The 23,213-nt window shown below is 38.8% G+C and overlaps 1 protein-coding gene across 1 annotated transcript; it reads right to left on the reverse strand.

The window, feature by feature from the left end:
- Positions 1-606: 606 nt before the first annotated feature.
- LOC127441907 (phospholipid scramblase 1-like) lies at positions 607-18,482 on the reverse strand. The gene is made up of 10 exons (XM_051699469.1): positions 18,213-18,482; positions 12,820-12,858; positions 12,459-12,542; positions 11,909-11,991; positions 11,595-11,637; positions 10,270-10,490; positions 2,852-3,013; positions 2,445-2,606; positions 2,259-2,310; positions 607-1,970 (listed from the first exon to the last, which is right to left on the reverse strand). Exons 2-9 carry the CDS (start codon positions 12,833-12,835, stop codon positions 2,281-2,283), a joined length of 801 nt encoding a protein of 266 aa, XP_051555429.1. The 5' UTR covers positions 12,836-12,858; positions 18,213-18,482; the 3' UTR covers positions 607-1,970; positions 2,259-2,280.
- Positions 18,483-23,213: the final 4,731 nt, after the last annotated feature.

Consider the following 23,213-nt stretch of genomic DNA (forward strand, 5'->3'; position numbering starts at 1 on the left):
ATCTAAAACAAACCACAATTACCCAAGGTTTCTAAGTACTAGGACATGAAATAAAGATCCTAATGATGAACTACATCATATTAGACTACTGTAACTCAATAATAAGCTTCACTGCAGCTATACAGAGGCAAAGACAAGTGTCTAAACCCTGTGGAGAATACTGGATTGTGGCTTTATGTTGATCCGAGTTAGGGTGTAATAGGATGTGTGTTTGGGAGGTGGGGGTGGAGCTGAGGTGAGGCTTTTGGCTGCTGTCACAGACACATCAGAGTGCAACATCAATCAAGCCCTTTCATTAGAGGCTGTGTAGGTCTCTCAGCAGCTCCATCTGCAGATGGGTACTTCATTATTGATCAAACCAAATTCATCCAGCAATCTGCTACCAGTGTTTTTCCTGACTGAAAAGTTCACAGAGTTTGCAGTTGGGCGAGAGGGATTTACCTAAGTATTTAACTTCTGTGCATAACACATCCTGTACAGTTTTTGTTATGGGTGTGAATGATACCTTAAATTGTGTTACTTGTTGAAGAAAGGTGTGTTATTACTTTTCTAAGTGATCATACTCAGAGTTTCCACCTGCGGGGTAATAAAATGGCTGAACAAAAATGACTTTCAGGAGGGACCCAAGTTTTATCTGTGAACATTTTTTTAAACCTGTTACATTTACAGTAAAAAAATAAAAATAAAATGGCAGGCATTACAGGATGTCATTTTGGTACCTGTATATTTTACAGCTCACTGTTGTACATTAAATTATAAAATGTTAATATATAATCTGCTTGGACTACAAAAATCTGCTTTGCACTTTTAAATGTACATAGTGTTCACACCACATGACGACTTAAATTTCATCAAGAGTGGCCCTAACAGGAGCAATGGCCAGTAAATATACAGTATGTATAGAAAGTGCAGTGTCATTCACACAAACACAAAACACCATCCATGTATGTCTCTTTTTTATATTTTTATCTGAAAATTATTTTGCAGTGCAGTATTCTTAATCTAAGGTCATTTATATTTGGTCACTTCTCATTTGTTTCTCTCTATAAAGAGCTGTCATTTTACCAAATACTGAATTTAAGTGAAAAGTCTCCAGACAATGGTCATGATCACTTAATTTTCTACTTTGAAATGACTCATCAAGGCATGTTTTTCAAGCATCATTTTGAACATTTCCTCCTGAGATGGGGCAAATAACTTTCTAGGAGAGTGTTAACTGAGGTGTTGTTGCTGAGAAACATGTAACTTGTAAAAAAAAAAAAAGTTAAAGTGTTATTCATTGTCTAATGTCTGCTTAACTTCCTAAGATGCATAATGAGGAGCTGATGAGTTCTTTGGGAATACCAGACAGAAGGTGCTAAAAGAGACTACAGCAGATGTTATTTAGTATAATGAGAATCATTTCTAAATTTCATTTAGATGTGTTTGTTAACTGCTTTTTACAATATAAATGTTTTAATATAACATGTATCAGCTTTATATACCTGCAAGCCATAATAATGTTCCAACACATCTCTGAGAAAGACTCATACTGAAAGTAGATGGTGATAGCAGAAATCATTTAAAACCCTTTCATCAGTTATACATTAAACGACAAAAGGCAAAATGGCATAAAAGCTGCTAACAAAGAAAACAAATAGGTTTGTTACAAGATTTCTTATACACTATATATTGTGCTTTCAAGTTGTCTAAAAGCTCAAATAATATCCTCATCTTGAAGGTAGTTAAACTTTTGGCAAATACTGCATTTCCCAACATTATTGTAAAGGTAACTGCTGTCACCTAGTGGTGGTGTTGCAAGAACATTATAAAGAGACATTATTTAATGTAATGCACATAATATATTTTTTACCTCAGTGATCTAAACATCCACAAAAGCATGTTAAAATTCTACATAAGTGTTTATTCCACATCTTCTGAATCCATGGATTACATCCGAAAGTGCACAATGAAGAATTCAAATGAAGAATCTGAAATGATATTATAATTGAAAGACAATAGTTAGAACAAAGTGTGTTAACAAAGCATATTATAGACACTACAACACTAGTATGCAAAGCTAACTTTCCCCAATTAATACAATTAAATGCATGTTCTTTATAACACTGGTTTATTCAAAGAAAATAACATTTAAATATTATTAAAAAGACCATCTAATGTGGTAAATACATGGCAAATAAACTGGGCACCTGGGTTTTTGAACCACGTATGCATTTTAGGGTTAAAATGGCCTTCCAGAATATTTTTTGTGTACTTACTTGGTATCTGGTAAAATAGACTTTATTTATTGTTTTCAAAGAACATGAAATCCTAGAAGAGAAGACAAATGTGTGATTATTCAGTATGCTGAAACACTATAAGCCCATAGTAGGAATACTAGATATAAACTGGTCAAAATCAGCAATATGGTTACATAGGATAGCAAAGGCCTTATTTTTGCTTACTATGAGAAAGCATGCTCCAAAAAGAGCAGCTTTGATCTTTACATCCAGTTCCAAAGGAAAGCAGATGCCAAAATTGTCCGAATCAGTGAAAGCTTCTCTCACCAGACCTGTCCACTGTTTAGAGATTTTGCCCACCTTCTTAGACTCATCCATGGACAAAACCTGTTTTTTAAACCAAATGAATAACAATTTATGATGAGGCAAAAAGGGCCTGTATAGTACTGTGAAAGGATTACGTTATGATACTTTATGACTCTTCATCTCAGTTGAAGTGGGTGTATGTGATAAAATAAAAAATAAAAACAATTACAAATATTTCAAGCAAGAATGTGTTAAAATATCAATATTTATTTAAAATGATCAAAGTATTACTATGACATCAATGAATGACTTGATATGAACCATACATCAAAGTTCACATCAGAGCAACATCTGCAGGAACAGAATGGCCCCACAATCTTCAGAACTGCCTCTCTTTTCTCATTCTGTATGGTAAACTTGGGGAGGAAAGGATGCCAGTTTTGGATGACATATCCAATTGGGTTGCCAGGAGGAGACTGGATTTCAAGCTAAGAGGCGATAAAAAAAAGTGACATCTTTAGACAGTGATATATGCAAATAAAATTAAGCTGACCAGTTAAGGCATAGCTATATCTGAAATTTATGTAGGGTCTAAGCAGACAGGCAGAAGGAAATTAAGAAAAATTAAGACAGAATTACACCAAGATGGCCTATAAATTCCTCTAAGCATTAAGAAGCTAGAAACTCGGACTGGCACCATGCATCTGACCAATGTAACTGTCTGAAATACAAAGGGCAGATCTGTCCGAACACACTCCTAGAAACCCCCCACACTTAATGGTCATCACATGACATGGCCATCTCGACCATCAGCAAGATACTCTTCTGAAGAAACCCCCATGGTTGCCATGGAAACCTTAAATACTCCTTTGTCCTTCGATATAAACATTTGCTACACTTAAATTAGACTAATAATGGAGCATGAGACATTTCCTGTGGAACGCCTGACTGCCATATGCTAAAAACTCATCCAAGACAAAAGAGCTTGAAGACTTGAAGAAAGCAGGCTTTCTTTTAAATGATCCCTTTGTATTATCTTTTTAGCAGGACACAAAACTAATGCTCTGCTCGTAACTTCAAATATACAAAATGAACTTTTCAAGTGTATACACACAGTATCAGGACATCTCATCTTAATCCAGGAATTCTGACACAATCGCAAAATTTATTTTACTGTAATTTTATAATTCACATAATCTGCCAAAGTGCTAGAACTCTCATTCAATGTTTAACCTGATAATAACCCTGACAATTATGTTTCTCATTCAAGGTTTAACCTGATAATAACCCAGACAATTATGTTTCTCATCGGCAATCGGGTGTTGACTGCTGAAGACCAAAGATACAGGTAGAGAGAACAGCCGTGTACATTTTGATGGTTTGTTTTTCAAAATTGTTCATGGGTAGAAAATAGATAGATATTTGATTTGCACATGTGGGTGGGCATGAAATGCCCCTTTCCACTGATTGGTCAACCCACGTCATCATCAGTTCCTCAAGACCGTGCAACAGAATAATTATTCACCGCTGCTCATCTTTTATTGCAACTACATATTGTCTCTCTCTCATCAAACAACCGAACAAAGAAATGCCTTTGACACAAACCGTACTAGTCAGAGAAGGGTCTAGACAGGGCTTCGTGCCAACTTTCTTCTGTGTAGGCATGGGTTCTGCAACCTACGTGTGCCAGAGAAATATCAGTTGTCTGTTTTAGAAATAGCCTATTGATGTCTCTCGCATCCGCACACAAAATTACTTTTTACTATTTTTAAAACTATTTTTACTATTTAGCTGTCAGCTATAAAAATCTCCATCAAAAGGTGTGGCGAAACTGCGCACCCAATGTGACCCACTGGACCGTTGTAGTGAAGCGCAGACCAGTATGTGGAATGCACTGGCTTTTAAAAATGTTTATAAAAAGATTGCCAATACATTGTCCACATTATTACATAACTCAGATGTTTGAAGTGCTGATTGTTGTGTAGGTAGGCATTGTATAATGTCTACTATAGTGTCTAATCCACATATAATGTAGTAGGGTGACCAGTCCCGAACTGGAAGCTTTTTTTGTCTCATTTCACTTATTTGTCCATGGCTGGGTTTCCCGAGGCACTAAGTAGAACATTAGTATCTCTAAAGTAGTGCTTAATCGCATTTCCCAAAAAGCATCGCTATCAAAGTAGTAACGTAAAAACTTCGTAAATTAACGAGGCATTTGAACTGCTCTAATGTCATAAATGCAACTTAAATGTATCTTACTCACATGTTTCACAGTTTATCAGAGAATTAGGAACGTTTAATAACTTGTATTGATATATTTGGATCATTGGAAAGCCATAGCCAGACACAAGACTTTGGGTGTGCCAAGGGAAAACTGTGCAAGAACTGAAGCACAATAAAGTGACATTTTATGTAATTTTAACAATTGCCATTCACAAAAGTAACCATTTTTAGCGTTACATTTCTTTTCTATTAAGCCCCGCGTTACATTATAATAAATGTATTAGCCTAAACAAGTTAATTACACTTTTATCAATGGAGTTGGTAGGCCTGTTAATATATCCAAATTTTAGGCTTAGTATTTAGTCATAAAATGTGATAAAATTATTTTAGAACGTTACATAATTATTTTCCAAAATCCAGAAGACAAATGCACAGGTAAATGAAGGGAAAATTTGCACTAACTGACAAAAAGTACTACACCAGGTTTTACATTCACTGATTCAAAAACTTAATTTAGGAAAATAAATAAATGTGTGATGCATTTTTATGAAATAGAAAAATGAAAATAATGTGTGCATTCAGTTTCCAGCAAAAGAAACAAACTTTTGGCAATATTAGAGACCTTCATTATGATTCACATTCACAAACATGCATTTGTATCATTAATCTCTATAAAATTGAATATCAATCTGAAACCCTGTCATCATTATTTCTTTAATTAAATGCAGCGATCGTCATTAACTTTCGGCGTCTCAACAAGATTACATATAATTTCCATGCTTTCCAGTATTTCCACATTATTGTCATGTTGAGAAGACAAACTCCTGGACATATTGACCAAGGTTTCAGCACTGGACAGGACAGCCCCGTACCGAAGCACTGAAGTTCTTCTTTATAACGAGCAATCTAAGTGCTGTTTTGGGAATCAGGCATTCTCTATGAAAAATAATGAGCAGTGTTAATTAAGATGATCATAAAAGTTTAAGTTGCAACTTGTTATTGGGAAACTCAGCCTATATATATATATAATTTTGTTTTTGTTTTGTTTGTTTTTTTGCTGTAAAAAATACACATTAATTTATTCCCACTTATCCTATGCAAGGTCGCGAAGGTACTGGAGCCTATCCCAGGAACATGTTTTTTTTGTTTGTTTTTTTTACAAATGAAGATAGGCAGAGATGTCTCTGCTAGAAATTAATATAATGTTAGCATAGATAAGATTATATGAATGTTTATAAAATTTTCATGTCTGTCAATACAAATCTGATTTTAAAAATCCTCGACTGTGTAGAAGTCCTTGGTTTTTTGGAATTATTTACTTCAGCTCAGTTTTCACCATGGTACAATGTTAGATAAAAAATAAAAACCTGTTCCAGCAAATCATATTAATGGAATAATTGTATCTTACATATTCATTTAATCCACCTGTTAAGGTTGTTTCCCTGCCTTGATACGGCCTGTGTAGCTGGGATAGACTCCAGTACCCTCGCGACTTTAAGTGTGTATAGGCTGTAAATTAATGTGTATTTTTTTTTTCAAACAAAAATTAATATAGACAAATAACTGAAATGTTGGACACTGCTTATGACTTATGGGAAGCCTTCCACTTTCATTATGCCTATGTCTACCTACACAGCAATCAGTGATTCAGGGCCAGTTCTAGACACTGAAAGGCCCTAGTCACAATTTCTTTTGGAGGCACCCCAAATGGTTAATTTTTTTTTTTTTTTTTTTTACTTATTTTTATCATTTAATGTGGCACGACATACAAAAATGTGGTAGCTCATTCAAATAATCACTTTAACAATCTGTTTAAAGCAGCACTCTTAACTGCTTTTTTTTTTTTTTTTTTTGTAAGCTTTGGCAAATCTAATCAAAAGTCAAGTAGTTTTCAACTATAGTTCTTCTACAGAGGTGCTCATTGTTGTAGCCTGGTAACTTCTGGAAAATGACTATTACCTCCACCCAGAAGACGTGTCTGAGATTGTGCGATAGCAAAGTAGACATCAGACGCATCAGACGGGTGGCATCTGCTTCCTGCGGGTGGCTGCACGCCGGTGCCGGACTCCTGGGGCGGGCTGCAGCGAAGCCGATGTTGCTGCCACAGGGGGACGCCCTTGGCTACGAGCAGACGGGGTGCGGGATCTTGATCCACGCCACGGCAGGACGTGCTGGATAGCCTCTGTCTGCTTCTTAACTGTCGAGAACTGCTGGGCAAAGTCTTTGACGGTGTCGCCGAATAGGCCAACCTGAGAGATGGGGCGTCAAAGAATCGTACCTTGTCAGCCTCCTTCATCTCGACCAGGTTGAGCCAAAGGTGGCGCTCCTGGACCACCAGGGTGGACATCGCCTGCCCGAGAGACCGCACCATGACCTCCGTCACCCGGAGGCCGAGATCGGTCGCCGAACGCAGCTCCTGCATCAATCCCGGGTCAGAACTACCCTTGTGCAGTTCTCTCAGCGCCTTGGCTTGGTGCACTTGCAGGAGAGCCATGGCGTGCAGGGCAGAGGTGGCCTGTCCAGCGGCACCGTAGGCCTTAGTCGCCAGTGACAATGTAAGTCTACAGGCCTTGGACGGGAGTCTCGGACGGTTCTTCTAGGTGGCGGCGTTTTGTGGGCACAAGTGCACCACAACCGCCTCATCCACCTGGGGAATCACCGAGTACCCCCTGGCAACCCCACCGTCGAGGGTAGTGAGAGCAGAGGAGCCCATAAATCGGGTCCGGGCAGTGAAAGGTGCCTGCCACGATCTCGTAAGCTCATCATGCACCTCCAGGAAGAAAGTAACCGGGGTGGGGCACGGCCATGAGCGGCGCTCTGAGCCCAGGAACCAATCGTCGAGCTGCGAGGGTTCAGGGGGGAGTGGAGAGTTCCACTCCAGCCCGATGCTCGCAGCCACCCGGGCAAGCATGGCCGCCAGCTCTGCGTCAGCCTGCGACTGGGCGACCGCACCCGAGGGTGGGAGCCCAGTCGAGTCCTCAGTGTCAGACTGAACGAGCCTGCTCTCTGATGCTGTGATTGAGAGCTCATCCACTTCGCGAGCGCCAAATGAGAACGCAAACTCGCCATGAGACGAGCCGGCGGTCTCATCCCAGAACTCGACCGGGGCAAACGAGGTCCGTGGGGGTTTCCCAGCTGAGAAGATCCCACTGAGGTCCCCAAATCGCCCCCAGTGCTAACTGGCACGGTCTCAAACCCGTAGGTAGAAGGGCCGCGGCGTGGAGCCGCTGGGGTGGCCTTCCCTCTGAGGAAGGAAAGCCACGACAGCAATGTTGCCGTGGTCATGTTCTCGCAGTAAGGACCACAACCAGGAATTAAACGGAAAGGCATCTTTAAAAAGATTGGGCTTTTCTCAAAGATCAGAGGTGTTTGGGGCTCCCAAGGGCGACCCCTAGTGTCACTACATTGACACAATGTCAAGTGAGTGACAGATAGGGAACAAAGATTATCGCTCACATGTGAATGGGTTCAAATTTCTAATCGCACGTTTTTAATTGCAGATGTGAGCGCACTGCGCAGCTCTGGGCCTCGTTTTCCAAAAGCATCGTAAGCCTAGACCGTAGAACACATCTTACGATTCATCTTAGTTTTGCCTCCTGTTTCCCAAAGCCATCATAACTTAAGTAGAACTTGAAAATGCTTGTAGATTTAGTGCTCTGGAGTAATCGTAAAGCTAAGAGCATCTTAACGTTGCAACTTAAGCTTTAACGGTCATCTTAACTAACGTCACTCGTTATTTTACGATGGAGTAATGCCTGTTTCCCAAACCAACACGTAGATTGCTCGTTATAAAGTTGAAGGTGTTGATCACTTTGGCCAGTATGTCCAGGAGATTGTCTTCTCAAAATGAAAATAATGTGGAAATACTGACAAACATGGAAGTTGTTTGTAACCTTATCGAGGCGCCGAAATTTATTACCTATTACATCATTTAATTATAGTAATAATGATGGCTTTAGTAAGATGGCGTTTCAGATGTATTGATGCTCAATCATAGAGATTAATGAAAGTGACTCAATAAATACATGTAACGTGAATGTATACTATGTGAATCATAAGGGGCTCTCACATAGCCTAAAGTTTTTTGGGGGCTGGAAACTGAACAGAACAGGATTAAAATGATGGGCATCAGTACTGAACTACTCATAGACCTATCTAAATATTAATAGATCATCTGGTTAGAGTTCAAGGTACTATGTACTTGTAGCCTTACTGCCATTATGCAGCATGCAATTTGTTACTGCCTTGTAAAATGACTATAGGCGAGCCGATTTGAAACATCCACTGGAGGAAGAAAGAAGAGGAGGAAGAGAGAGAGAGGGAATCTTTCATTGCACACTCTCGCTCTAATCTCCTATGTTAACCATATTTTAATTAAGGCATATTTATTTAATTTTTAAACTGCGTGGTCACATTACTCACATGTCTCCTTAAATAATCAGTTTAATAAGAACATGTCATCTTTCTACTGCCATTACAATTATGCTGATCAAAGAATGCTAATTTAGCGTTATACTGTATTACGTGTCTTATTTAGATCTATCACGTCGCATGTGCAGACTTCAGAGTCTGCCTATTGATTTCATAGTGATTTTGTCAACACTTATCCACTGAAATAGTTTACAATGGCTTTCCAATAATAAAAATATATTAATAAAATGTATTAAATGTCCCATTGTCTTTGATAAACTGTGAAAGATGCCAGAAGTTGCATTTAATGAAATTAAGAGCGGTTCAAAGCTCTCATTAATTTACGAAAAAAATTTTTTTATTTAATACAATATCATGTGGCCACTTTGTACCAACTTGTGCACAAACGTAGGCCTATTGTTTGTTGATTTAGGCCTAATAAATTTTTCATTCATTCATTTATTATTTTTATTGTAATATTTTATTGAAATTTCTTGTTTTCTCATTTCTGCTCATGCCTTTTCAAATTGAAAAACAAACTATCAAAACGTGCACGGCTGTTCTCTCTACCTGTCGCTTTGGTCTTCAGCAGTCAACACCCGATTGCTTTGCACCACCTACTGGTGAGAACAAATAGCATCAGGTTGAGATTGTGCATCGGTACTTTGCTGCTTTTCCTGCAGTTCCCGGATGTGGAAGGTTGAATTTCCAACCGAATTTGAACCACTGAATTTGAGGAAGTGAATTTTGTTAAGTGAAATAGAACTTATTAAGGTTAATTTATTTGAACTATTTTGTATGATTTAATTTTTCCCTATTCAAAACAATTCATTATTTTGAGCATTAGGGTTTACAGTGTGTATTAATATGCAACTTCCTTGAGTCAGGGTATGGTTATAATTCATGAATTAAGGAAGTTCCATATTGGTTTGAGTAGGGAAAAATTAAATCAAACAAATTAGTTCAAATAAATTAACCTTAATGAGTATTTAGATCTTTCTCTTTCTTTTTGAGTTCACAAAACTGACACATTTTAAGTAACCTAAATTGTTTATTGTTTTGAGATCTTGTTTTATGGTTGAACATGAACATGAACAGAAACATGTCCTACCTCTTGTAGGCAACAGGGGAAGCAACAGCTCCCACATTTCAGAGGGCGTGTGAGTGTCATTACTTCCTGTCCCATGTTATCCTGAACGTGGAGGACAAACGAGCGCAATGGTCCACAGAACTGTCTGTTACAGCAGTCGTTTTCCTCAGCCACAAAGAATACCTGCTGCCCCATACTGTTCTTCACCATGTACTTATTATTGGTCTCCCAGCCCAATATAACTATGAGTGATATGGCACAATAACAACAAATGTACAAAAGGTTATATACTGTATAAGGATTAGTTGTATTCACTGCATACTGTATATACAAATTCAGGGTTCCTACACTTTTTCACCAATGAATTTCCATGAACTTTTTTGGTACGTATGTTAAGTACCAACTGGAATTTAACAGATTTAAACTATTCTACTTATTAGATAAACAAAGTCTCTAATAAGACCCTTAATGGACAGACTGATGTTGTTACGTTGGCTTGCAGGTACGTTTCAGTCTACATAAACAGTCATAAAAGAGCAATATCTATTATGTTTTTTCACTATAGAATTTTACATGAAGATTAAGATATTACTCATTTCCAAGACTTTTCCAGGCATGGATATCACTATTTTCATTTCCTGGTATTTTCAGGTTTTCCTTGACCATGAGCTGAACATAACTAGAAGAATGTAGGATTTCACTACAGAAAATTCCAAAACTTTTCCCATGACCAGTGTTGGGTGTATCTGATTACAAAGTAATTAGTTACTGTAATCTATTTACTTTTAAGTAAAAAAGTAGTGTAATGCATTATATTTTAAATTCTTGTAATCAGATTACAGTTACTGATTGTAAAGTAATTAATTTTAAGTACATAACTTGTGTTAAAGTAATATGTATAATACATTTAAAATATGAATTCATATGTATGTCTGTAAGTGTTTCTGTGACAGCTGAAGTGTGTTCGACAATGAATGAGGAAAAATAGACATTTTGAATTTGAGCGGAAAACCAAAAATGTTTCTAGGAAAAGTTATTTTGAGAGTAACTTTAAAGTAAAATAATTAGTAATTAGATTACTTTTTTAGATGAAGTAATCATTCAAGTAATCTGATTACATTTTTTAGAGAAGTAATTAGTGCTTGTTAGTGGATTACTTATTTTGAATAACAAACCCAACATTGTCCATGATTAATTAAGATTTAACTGCTTTCCATGATTTTTGCAAACTTGGAAATTCCGGGTTTTCTGTGAACATGGGAACCCTGCTAATTGTGTACTACATGCAAAATATTCAATTATTATCAGTGACAAACATCCCAAAAGTACAAACATCCCAATATTACCTTCAGCTTGCTCAATCTTCTGCTGAACAAGGAGCTGGTCAATCTGTGTTACGAAAAGAAATATACAAGTTAAAGGAACCCTACTTAGGACTTTGGATGGCATAATATTCAATTGTAAAGTAATTCAAAAGTACTATAATACACAGCCCTTTCAAGAAGTGGATGCATAATTTCAAAACCCACAAAACCGCACAACTGTGTGTGCCAACAATTGCTTAGTCACCACTTCCTGAGATGATAGCATCTCATGCTGAAATTTTCCATCAGTGTCTATAGTGGAATACAGAGCTGTTATAAATAGCTGGAAATACAACCAGAGTCAGGTACTCCAGGCCTGGGGGGCAACCAGTGGGTCTCTGAGGAACTGGCATCATGGGCACCTGACCAGCCATGGGACCTTAAGCAGGGAAGAAAATAAAGCATTAAAAGGAATAGTTCATCATTTACTGTTTTTCAAAATATGTTTTTCATTCTTCTGTGCTACCCTCTATGGGCGATTTTGCTTTACAAAGGGCAAAAAATACAATACAAGTGGTCCATATGATCCACACTTGTGATCAATTCAAAACATGTAAACATGTCACATCACAATCAGTCACGAGACATGTGAAAACCAATGATGTTTGACATTACTGATATGTCAAACCTGGTGCAACGCATCTACATGACAAGTTTGAATGTGCATAAATGTGAATGAGGTTTGAGAGCAATGACAGAGGGAAAGATTTTCAGCAAATAACAACTTTAAACTTTCTCATTTAAGATCATAGGGCTTCAGAAGACTTGGAATATACTGGGTTTGGAACAACAATGCAGGATCTGAAAAAAGATCAAAAACATTAGAATTTCCTTAGTTTCACTCACCTTGACCTGGTGGGGATGGTCCCTGACTATATGGAGGTGCGGGATAGAATTCATTTTTCCGTGGTTGGAGGTCAGTGGGGTAATCTGGTTTAAAAAGTACCAAAAAGAACCAGTTCTGAATTAGATATACTCTATACTCTAGATTAGATACTCTATACATTAGTGTGAATGGTGTTTAATAAGACTTTAATTGAAACCATCATTGGTATTGATGTTCTGGTAGTGACTATTGGGAATCACGAATTCTATTTCCTAACAATGCAAGGGTGCTTCTTTGAGACAAATGCTGTATAAGAGCAGTAAACAACAACACAGTGCTGTCAGGATCAGGTTGCTGATGATGATGTTTTGACACACTCACCATTATTTGTTGCCATGGTGGAAGGCTGAAAACGACACTCTGTAAATATGCAAACCAGAAAAGCAAGTTAAGCAAATATTTTCCTGTATGTTCTTTTCCATGCATTTTTTTTTTTTTTTTTTTATGAAACTTCATCAACTCCATAGATCACTGGCTTTTTAATGGCCAACAAATACACAAAATAGACAAGAGGAAAAGACTATGCAACACTGAGGTTGAGAACACTCTGGGAATAGCACGAAGTTGCATAATAGGTCCAAAATCACATATAGTCTTGCAGCAGGTTGTCTTAATCCATTAATGAATTCATGCATAAATAAATAGATGAGTGAATCAATAGATAAAACAACACAAGGAGACCATATCAAATAATTAAGTAATTAAAATCAGTTATTTGTCAATTATAACATATATTTATCAGAAATAACCTTAAAATCAGTTATAAAATGAGTATTCCTCTGAAACGTTATTGCTCTATTACATACACTGTAAAAAAAAAAATCCTGTTGTTTTTACAAAAAACAAAAAACAAAAAAACAACTGACTGTAGCATTTTTACAGTCTTTTACCGTTAAAATTAGACATTTTTTACAGTGTGTCTATAAGCCAAATCATTATTCTCTCAATTCTCAATTCATATTTTGTTGGCAAATTACTAACAAATCATTCTCATTGTAGTAAATAATTATATACATGTAAAGCATTGATATACCAATTTGATAGCAATCGGCATATTTATTTATATACTTATTACCAGTGGTGGAAAGAGTACTGATTTTTTTTTTTTTTTTTTTTTTACTTAAGTAAAAGTACTGCTACTGAAGAAATAATTCACTTGAGTACAAGTAGAAGTACTGAGAAATATTATGACTCAAGTAAGAGTAAATAAGTAGTTTGTCAAAAAACTACTCAAGTAATTACATTACAATTTATTTTATGAAAATTATATTACAGGTGCATCTCAATAAATTAGAATGTTGTAGAAAAGTTCATTTATTTCAGTAATTCAATTCAAATTGTGAAACTCGTGTATTAAATAAATTCAATGCACACAGACTGAAGTAGTTTAAGTCTTTGGTTCTTTTAATTGTGATGATTTTGGCTCACATTTAACAAAAACCCACCAATTCACTATCTCAAAAAATTAGAATACATCATAAGACCAATAAAAAAAACATTTTTAGTGAATTGTTGGCCTTCTGGAAAGTATGTTCATTTACTGTATATGTACTCAATACTTGGTAGGGGCTCCTTTTGCTTTAATTACTGCCTCAATTCGGCGTGGCATGGAGGTGATCAGTTTGTGGCACTGCTGAGGTGGTATGGAAGCCCAGGTTTCTTTGACAGTGGCCTTCAGCTCATCTGCATTTTTTGGTCTCTTGTTTCTCATTTTCCTCTTGACAATACCCCATAGATTGAACCCCCATATGGGGTTCAGGTCTGGTGAGTTTGCTGGCCAGTCAAGCACACCAACACCATGGTCATTTAACCAACTTTTGGTGCTTTTGGCAGTGTGGGCAGGTGCCAAATCCTGCTGGAAAATGAAATCAGCATCTTTAAAAAGCTGGTCAGCAGAAGGAAGCATGAAGTGCTCCAAAATTTCTTGGTAAATGGGTGCAGTGACTTTGGTTTTCAAAAAACACAATGGACCAACACCAGCAGATGACATTGTACCTCAAATCATCACAGACTGTGGAAACTTAACACTGGACTTCAAGCAACTTGGGCTATGAGCTTCTCCACCCTTCCTCCAGACTCTAGGACCTTGGTTTCCAAATGAAATACAAAACTTGCTCTCATCTGAAAAGAGGACTTTGGAACACTGGGCAACAGTCCAGTTCTTCTTCTCCTTAGCCCAGGTAAGACGCCTCTGACGTTGTCTGTGGTTCAGGAGTGGCTTAACAAGAGGAATACGACAACTGTAGTGTCTGTGTGTGGTGGCTCTTGATGCCTTGACCCCAGCCTCAGTCCATTCCTTGTGAAGTTCACCCAAATTCTTGAATCGATTTTGCTTGACAATCCTCATAAGGCTGCGGTTCTCTCGGTTGGTTGTGCATCTTTTTCTTCCACACTTTTTCCTTCCACTCAACTTTCTGTTAACATGCTTGGATACAGCACTCTGTGAACAGCCAGCTTCTTTGGCAATGAATGTTTGTGGCTTACCCTCCTTGTGAAGGGTGTCAATGATTGTCTTCTGGACAACTGTCAGATCAGCAGTCTTCCCCATGATTGTGTAGCCTAGTGAACCAAACTGAGAGACCATTTTGAAGGCTCAGGAAACCTTTGCAGGTGTTTTGAGTTGATTAGCTGATTGGCATGTCACCATATTCTAATTTTTTGAGATAGTGAATTGGTGGGTTTTTGTTAAATGTGAGCCAAAATCATCACAATTAAAAGAACCAAAGACTTAAACTACTTCAGTCTGTGTGCATTGAATTTATTTAATACACGAGTTTCACAATTTGAGTTGAATTACTGAAATAAATGAACTTTTCCACGACATTCTAATTTATTGAGATGCACCTGTATATATATATATTATATACGCTTTCATTTTTAGAACACAAAGACATTTTTGTTCTTGAAAGAAACTGATGCTTCCTTTTAACAAGGATGCATTAATTTGATAAAAATACTGCCAAAATCATTAATTGCAAATTATTATTACAGTTTGAAATAATTGTTTAAAGTGGTATTTATTCCATTTTTTCTTTATCCGTGATGGCAAACATATACTGTGTCACATATTCCTTACAAAAGCATTCTAAAGTGCTAATCTGGTAATCAATAAAATTTTCTTATTATTAGAACAATTGAAAATGGTTGCGCTACCATGCGGAAATCACAATACAGTGGGTTTTTTCCCCATTTCCTGAGGTACTGAGTTCTTACAAGTTGCTTTACACTTGCAAGTCAAATTTTGGTTTTAAAAATAGGCAAAAAGAAACACATTTCTCCTGAAATTCTATTTTCTCCTTAAGTCTATTATTTTAGAGAGATGAAGGCTATTTCATGCATTACTGTTTTGAAAAAAGAATCTTTAACCATGATAGAGAGGGAAGTGGACAGCCAGTTGCACAACAAAAGACAAGTAAATCACAGTCTCCTCACAGGTCCTAAACTAGCAGCTTTTAAATGCCAAAGACCTGCATTGCTGCAAGAGGATTCTTGGACAAACAGAACATTTTAAGAATACAACATTTATTTAAATACAAATAACCATTTGTAACATTCTAAATGTCTCTAAACTACATAATGTGCATTGTGACTGAAACACATTCCTATTTCAGATTTTTTCTCATTCACGTATGTCCAAGTATTTTGGCTATTAAGATAACATACTGTACAAAACGAATATAATGCAATATCACAGAGGAGGAAATTTATCCTCTATGATATTGCAGCAATTATCCAGATATGGAATGAGATTATTAAGCAAACTGTTATCAACTCCTTAATGCCAACTGAATAAAATAAGGCAAAAATAAACATTTCACACAGTGTTTAGTGAGAGATTTGATTGCTTCAAACACTAAAAGTGTTTGTTCTGTATATGTATTGTATTGCAGTTATAATAATAAAGTCTTAATTAACATTATGGTTATTTAACATATTGAGATATTATTATTAAGTAAATTGTATCATTTGGTTACATTATGTTTTGTGATTTCTCATACCTTCTTTATATCCATCCCTTGCACACATTTGGCTTCTATAGGGTGAGACAGGGCAGGGAAGTACAGTACAGCACCGTGAGCGAGAGTTACCCGCTAGGACAGTTTATTTTGAACAAGAGGGCGAATGGTTACAGAATTTAATACTGAACTGATGCGGATTGATAGAAGCGGACAGCCTGTCTGTGCGTGCGATGGTGTGAGGAACCGGATGGCGGGAAAAAAATAATGTTCAGTGAAAAGTCAAAAGAAGATTGCAATGTATGTAATTGTAACCATATCAGATATTATTAATAAAACATGGGAATTTGTTGCGTGGGCATTTTTTGCCCCATATTTTGAATTTCTGGGATATTTTTGACATTTTTGGTGGCATGTTTGCCCAGAGTCCTCGTTCATTTCTGACACTATTAGTATTGTATGTAAGGTATAACAAAAGTTTGTTTTAGACATACAGTACCAAGTAAACAAGATATCCCCACATATATGTCAAACTACATTGTGTTAATGTTTGACACAGTTAAAATATTGCTTATCTTAAAAACAGGTGAAGTTTGATCAGTGGTTATACGTGTTCACACGGTTCCCTCGTTCCTGAATGAACGGCTCCTTTCCAGAATAAAATGAAATATGAGAAACTCACAGTATTACAGTTCTTGTATAGTGACAGGGCAGAAAGTCTTGGAGAAGCTAGAGAAGAGAGGACACCGGCGGCAGTTTTTGAGAGCTGCTGTGCTGTGGCTTCTGTTGTGCTGCGCACAACGCGTTTTAGTTTATAAACAGATTTAGCGCTTATAACTTTCTTCTTCCCAAAAATTCAGAAATTTTTTGTATTTTTTTGTACTTTGTAATTGTGGTGAAAAATAACTGTAGCACAGTTGAATACTTCATTCTTAATCAACTCAAGTAAAAGAACTATTATTTATTAATACTTAAAAAAGTAGAAAAATTAGAAAAATGTACTCAAGTACTGTAATGAGAGTAGTTGTAATTCGCTACTTTCCACCTCTGCTTATTACTACTACTTACTACTTAATGAGCTATACTGCTACTTATTCTCTTAATGATAATAATAAATAATCATTGCAGAAATACTTATTACTACACTGTAAAAAATGGAAACCTGCGATTGTCACCTTAAGGAGTGATTTCTACCTGATTTTACCCTTAAATTAGTTTTGTTGGCATAAATGTTGATTCAGTGATTATACATTTTATTTTTTTATTTATTTATTTATTTTTACCTGAATTAAACCAGTTAATTTAGATGTTACTGCATGAAGCACATTTTCAGGTTGACATTTTTTCAGTGTAGGCCTACTATTATTACAACAGCTAACACATAACACTTTACAATAAGCCTCCATTCGTTACCATTATTTAATGCATTAGGTATCATGAACTAACAATGAACAGTCTATTTTTTATGGCACATATTAATCTTTGTTAATGTTAGTTCTTACAAATACAATTGTTCATTGTTAGTTTATGTTAATTCATAGTGCATTAACTAATGTTAACAAATGGAACCTTATTGTAGTGTTACCTACTTATTATTATACTACTTTAGATTTACACCACCGTCGACTAGCCAACTAGGCCAGTAGTATGTTGGCTGGACAGTTGTTCTGAAGAGAATGCATAGTTGCATTTACTGCAGTGATTTCAGAAGGATAACAAACTATAAACTTCATGAATATCATATATGCATCAACTCACCTGCTGTGTTGCTGATCTTTCCTGTTCAAAGACAAATATTGGGAATACTGATGCCGAAGATCTTTAACGCGTCTTCCGTTTTATTAAGTTTGCGATGAGTATTGATTAAACTGACCTAAAAACCGTTCAAACTGTTCCGATAGCGAACAATTATTCTAAAAATGTATTTTAATGTAAGACACTCGCTCAAAGAGGAGCTGTTTTCTCTGCATTCCCGTTCAGCACTCTGGTGCCTCCTGCGTGCCAGAGTTTCCTTCCTGTGAAACACTAATTGAGTACACAGCACACCCCTTACAGAAAACCGAAAGAGACTGAAGAAAAAAAAAAAAAAAAAAAAAGCAACTCGATCCTTTGAAAACCCCTGGAATTTCACAATGGTTTGGTTTGAATGTATGGTCTTACGTAAGAGCTGTGCGGCGGACAGTTATCTGAATCGACATCATCAACGTTACAGCAGAGGTGTAGAAAGAATTTGAGGAAAACAAAACTGTTCCTCTTTTGCCAGGGTGTTAAGAGCAACAGTTTCTTTTTCAAATACGTTTTTAAACGCTTTCTCGAAATTATTTAAAGTTTCGTTATAAACATAGGAAACCCCTCATTAAAACAACACACAGGAGAATATTTTAGTAGCAGTATGCAGATATGTAACCAAATGTTCAAAATAATGGGGAACAAATGTACAAGTTTTGAAAAACCCATATTGATGGAATCTATTTGGAGGGAAGTGTCCACCTCAGTGTCTTGAAACAAGCTTTATTGTGGAAAGGCTAAATTAAATGGCTTATTACCATTGTATCCGTATTAAATCACAGCTAATACAGTTTATCCTTTTAAAGAATGTTTAACAATTGTAAACAACAATATTCAGCACAAAAACCATAGCAGCAAATGGCACACAGCAGTAGTTAGTATCAGGGGAACTAAAGTCAAGTAATTTTTATTTGCATGGCGCTTTTCACAACACACCGTTTCAAAGCAGCTTTACAGAAAATCATGCATTAACAGAAAATAAAACGTCTCGGTTACATACGTAACCTCGGTTACCTGAGACGAAGGGAACGAGACATTGCGTTTATTAACGCATATGGGGAGTGCCTTCTTACACGACCTAGTTGAAACCTCTCTACAATAACGGTGTTTGAGCCCCGGCTGTTTTGGCGTGAAAATGTCCACTATAAAAACAGGTGCACAAACACCATTTCCTCAGAATTTCTGACCGAGAACAAAGAGAGCATCACTCGTACCTCAAGAACTCTGAGTCTTGTAGTGCGGCTAGCATTCTCAACGACTCGTTCCCTTCGTCTCAGGGAACCGAGGTTATGTACGTAACCCAGACGTTCTTTTATGAATCAGTACACTTGACATTGCGTTTATTAATGCATATGGGGAACAGAATCCCATCACGCCACACTACATGACATAACCTCCCAGAAAGGAAGCATGACGCCGCAGTCTCGTGGGATGGCGACCGACAAGAGTATGCCGCAGTGAGAGACCCTCGTGTTGGGCCAGGAGGGGAGCACTCAGGACAAATATATGAACTATTGTCATATAGTATGAATTAACTCCTTCACGAACCCAGTCGGAAGTGAGTTTATTTATAATGTAAGTGCTTTTGATTTACATAAATTACAATGGCTTAATGCAGGCGGTTGTGTAAATGATGGGGAGCTCATCCTAAAAGGGAGGAGCATAAGTATATATATTTGGCCAATGGATAGCAAGCACTCTAAACAGAGAGGACTTGTGAAGAGAGACGTTACATTTAGGTTGTAAAACCTTGCAAATGTATTTTGAGAGGACCATCCTGCTGCAAAACATATGTCCTGTAAGGACACACCATTCGTCCATGCCCATGAGGAGGCCATGCATCTAGTTGAGTGTGCTTTAACACCAATTGGGCAAGTCTTACCCTGCTACTCATAAGCCAGGGCAATTGCATCGACAATCCAGTGAGAAAATCTTTGCTTGGAGATGGACATTCCTTTTGTGCATCCTCCATAGCATACAAAGAGCTGATCAGACAGTCTGAACTGGCGCGTATGCTCAACGTATGTGTGTAGTGCCCACACAGTGCATAACAAATGCAGTTATTGTTCTTCATCAGAATTAATGGAGGAGGGAAAAAGGCCTGAAGGGGAACCACCCACGCTCTGAAGGGCGTGATTAGGACCTTAGGCACATAGCATTTTCTGGGTTTGACAGTGGATCTTGAAAGACCGGGGCCGAACTCCAGACATGAATTGTCGATTGATAGCGCATGTAAGTCACCGACCCGTTTCACTGAGGCTAGGGCCAGCAGTAGTACGGTCTTAACGGAGAGCATGCGCAAATCAACAGAGTCCAAAGGTTCGAAGGGGGGCCCTGCGAGAGCTTTTAGGACTAAATTTAAGTCAGGACTGTAGCCGGCCGAGGTGGGTTTAATCGTCTTGTTCCTTTAAGGAACTTTATGATTAAATCATGCTTGCCTATAGAGGCGCCGGCTTCATGTGCGTGATATGCAGATATAGCTGCCACATACACTTTGAGCATTGATGGGTTGAGTCCTGCGTCTAATCGTTCTTGAAGAAACATGAAAATTTCATGTATGGGGCAGTTTACTGGGTCTTTGCCATGTGAGAAACACCAATCAGTGAACACCTTCCATTTTAGCATGTAGAGGCATCTCATGGACGGTGCTCTGGCCTGTAAAATGGCTAGAAATACAGCCGATAGCTGTAGGTGCCGTGTGACACCTTGCCCCAGCACGACACCTCGCTGGAAAAATGCAAGAGCTGTCCATGGTGCTAAAGCAACTATACAGCGGCGGGATATAGTGATGCGCATGCGCCCCTGGCGCCAAGCACGTCATGGTACACGACGCTTCAGCCAGCACTGAAGAGGTCTCATGTGTAAGAGATCTAATGGAATGAGGGCGGATGCTGCCGTCATAAATCCCAATGCTTTCTGAAATAGCTTCAGTGGAAGTGTTCTCCCCAGTTTGAACTGAGACAGACACTGTAGAATGGCCTGAACGAGCTCGCTCATGAGGTGCCCGTGCCCGCTCGTGGAGTCGAGGTGGACTCCCATAAAGGAGATTTTTTGGCTGGGGGAGAGCGTGCTCTCCTTTCCCGGCAAACAGTAGTGGGGAGATGGGGAGCAATGTTTTGTGTCTCCAACCGAGCCTTGTTTGGAGCAGACCCAGAGGGAACCACGGGCTCTGCTTTCCGTTTCAAAGGGTTGTGCCCGTAAGGAGCGCTTTTGCTGCACGTGCTGATATGCAGGTGCCAGTGTGGCAGCAGGTATGGAGCTTTTAGTCGGCCGCTGGCTCAAAACAGAGTGAGGGCGAACCTGCTGTCATGTACTCCATTTGGGCATAAAGAGTCTCATAGCCTGTGACTGCTGCTGAATTGCGACGTAACACTCAGCATAATTTATTCACAGAGCCGCTAAAGAGGCCGGCTGGAGACACTGGAGCATCCAACAGAGTGGCTTTTTCCTTATCACTCATTTCTGTGAGGGTCAGCCAAATATGTCGATCCAGAACTGCCAGGTTGCCCATGGACTTGCCGATGGCCTGCGCAGTGATTTTCGTGGCATGCAGCGCTAAGTCTGTTGTGGTGCGGAGCTCTTTAAATCTCTGGATCGAAGCTGTGCTTGTCCATTTGCCTGAGGAGCTTGGCTTGAAATACCTGGAGCACTGGCATTGCGTGGAGTGCTGATCCAGTTTGTCCTGCCACTGAGTAAGCTTTTCCCGCCAGTGCGGACATTTGTCGACACGGTTTGGAAGGATGTATGGGGCGCAATTTCTACGGCCTGTTACTCACTGGGCAGAGGTGTGCCGCTACTGCCTCCTCCACAGGGGGTAGTTGGGCATAACCGTTTTCTTCCCCATGATCTACATTAGAGAGGATGGCATCACTGCGCGCACGCGCCGAGAAGGGCGCGCACCAGGAATTAGACAGTTCGTTATGAACTTCGGGGAAGAATGGGGCAGATTTGCAGGACGCTGCCATTTGATGGCGTCCGGACTGCAGGAACCATTAATTGAGGCGAGACTATTCAGGTTCCTCTGGGGGAGACCATTCAAGGTGAAGCTCTTCGTCTGCCCTTGTAAGGACACGGAGCATCTCCCTGTCAGTGGCGTGTGCAGATTCCTCGCCTTCACTGGGGGGAGGGGCAGCAGTATCATCCACTGACCACTCGCCTGATGCAGCAAGAGACATGATATCGTCACTATCCCCAGCGTCAGAACTGCTGAACGAGACGAGGCCACCTGCTCTTTTGAAGGCCGGAGCTCGTCTCGCTCATAGCGTATCGGAAAACATGTGCTTCATAGAGATTGAGGGGCTAGCCGGGTGTGTGCCACCACGAGGACCACCTCAAAGTCATCCTGCTCGACCTTGCGGCCCCACCGTGCCTCCTCATGTGAATCCTCGGGTATCACAGGAGAGGCAGGTGGGAGGGCGCGTGAGGCTGAATCGTCCCTCAGAACAAGAGTGATTCGTGAGCGAAGTGTCTTGAGACTCATGTCCTCACAGTGAGGACAGTCTGTCTCCATGAGAGCTGTCTCTGCTTGGGCATGGCCCAGACAATAAACGCAGCTCTCATGCTAATCTGACGGCGGGATGTGCCTCTCACACAAGGAACACTTACGGAACGACATCATTAAAAAGACGCAAACACGTAAGTGACTCTTTTAAATATATAAATATATAAATAAATATATATTTATATTTATATCACACAAAATACAATACACAATATACAATTGCTTTATAAGGATACACAAACCCTGCCGAAGTGCGAATCATGATGCTGAGGCATGTTCACTAGTGAAGTGTCAAGCGTCGAGGCGGTGCGATGTTCGCCGGAGCACTGCAGGGGAGCGGAAAGTCTTCCCGTGAAGATTCCGCCCGCTGACTCGTGTATATCAATGGCAAAGGTAGAGGGCTTCTAGACAAGAGATGATCGCTGTCTTGAAGGAAGAAATTCTGTGGAAATTGTGTTCGTGCACCTGTT

This window comes from Myxocyprinus asiaticus, chromosome 6 (genome assembly GCF_019703515.2).
Source record: "Myxocyprinus asiaticus isolate MX2 ecotype Aquarium Trade chromosome 6, UBuf_Myxa_2, whole genome shotgun sequence".
NCBI classification, from domain to species: Eukaryota; Metazoa; Chordata; class Actinopteri; order Cypriniformes; family Catostomidae; genus Myxocyprinus; species Myxocyprinus asiaticus.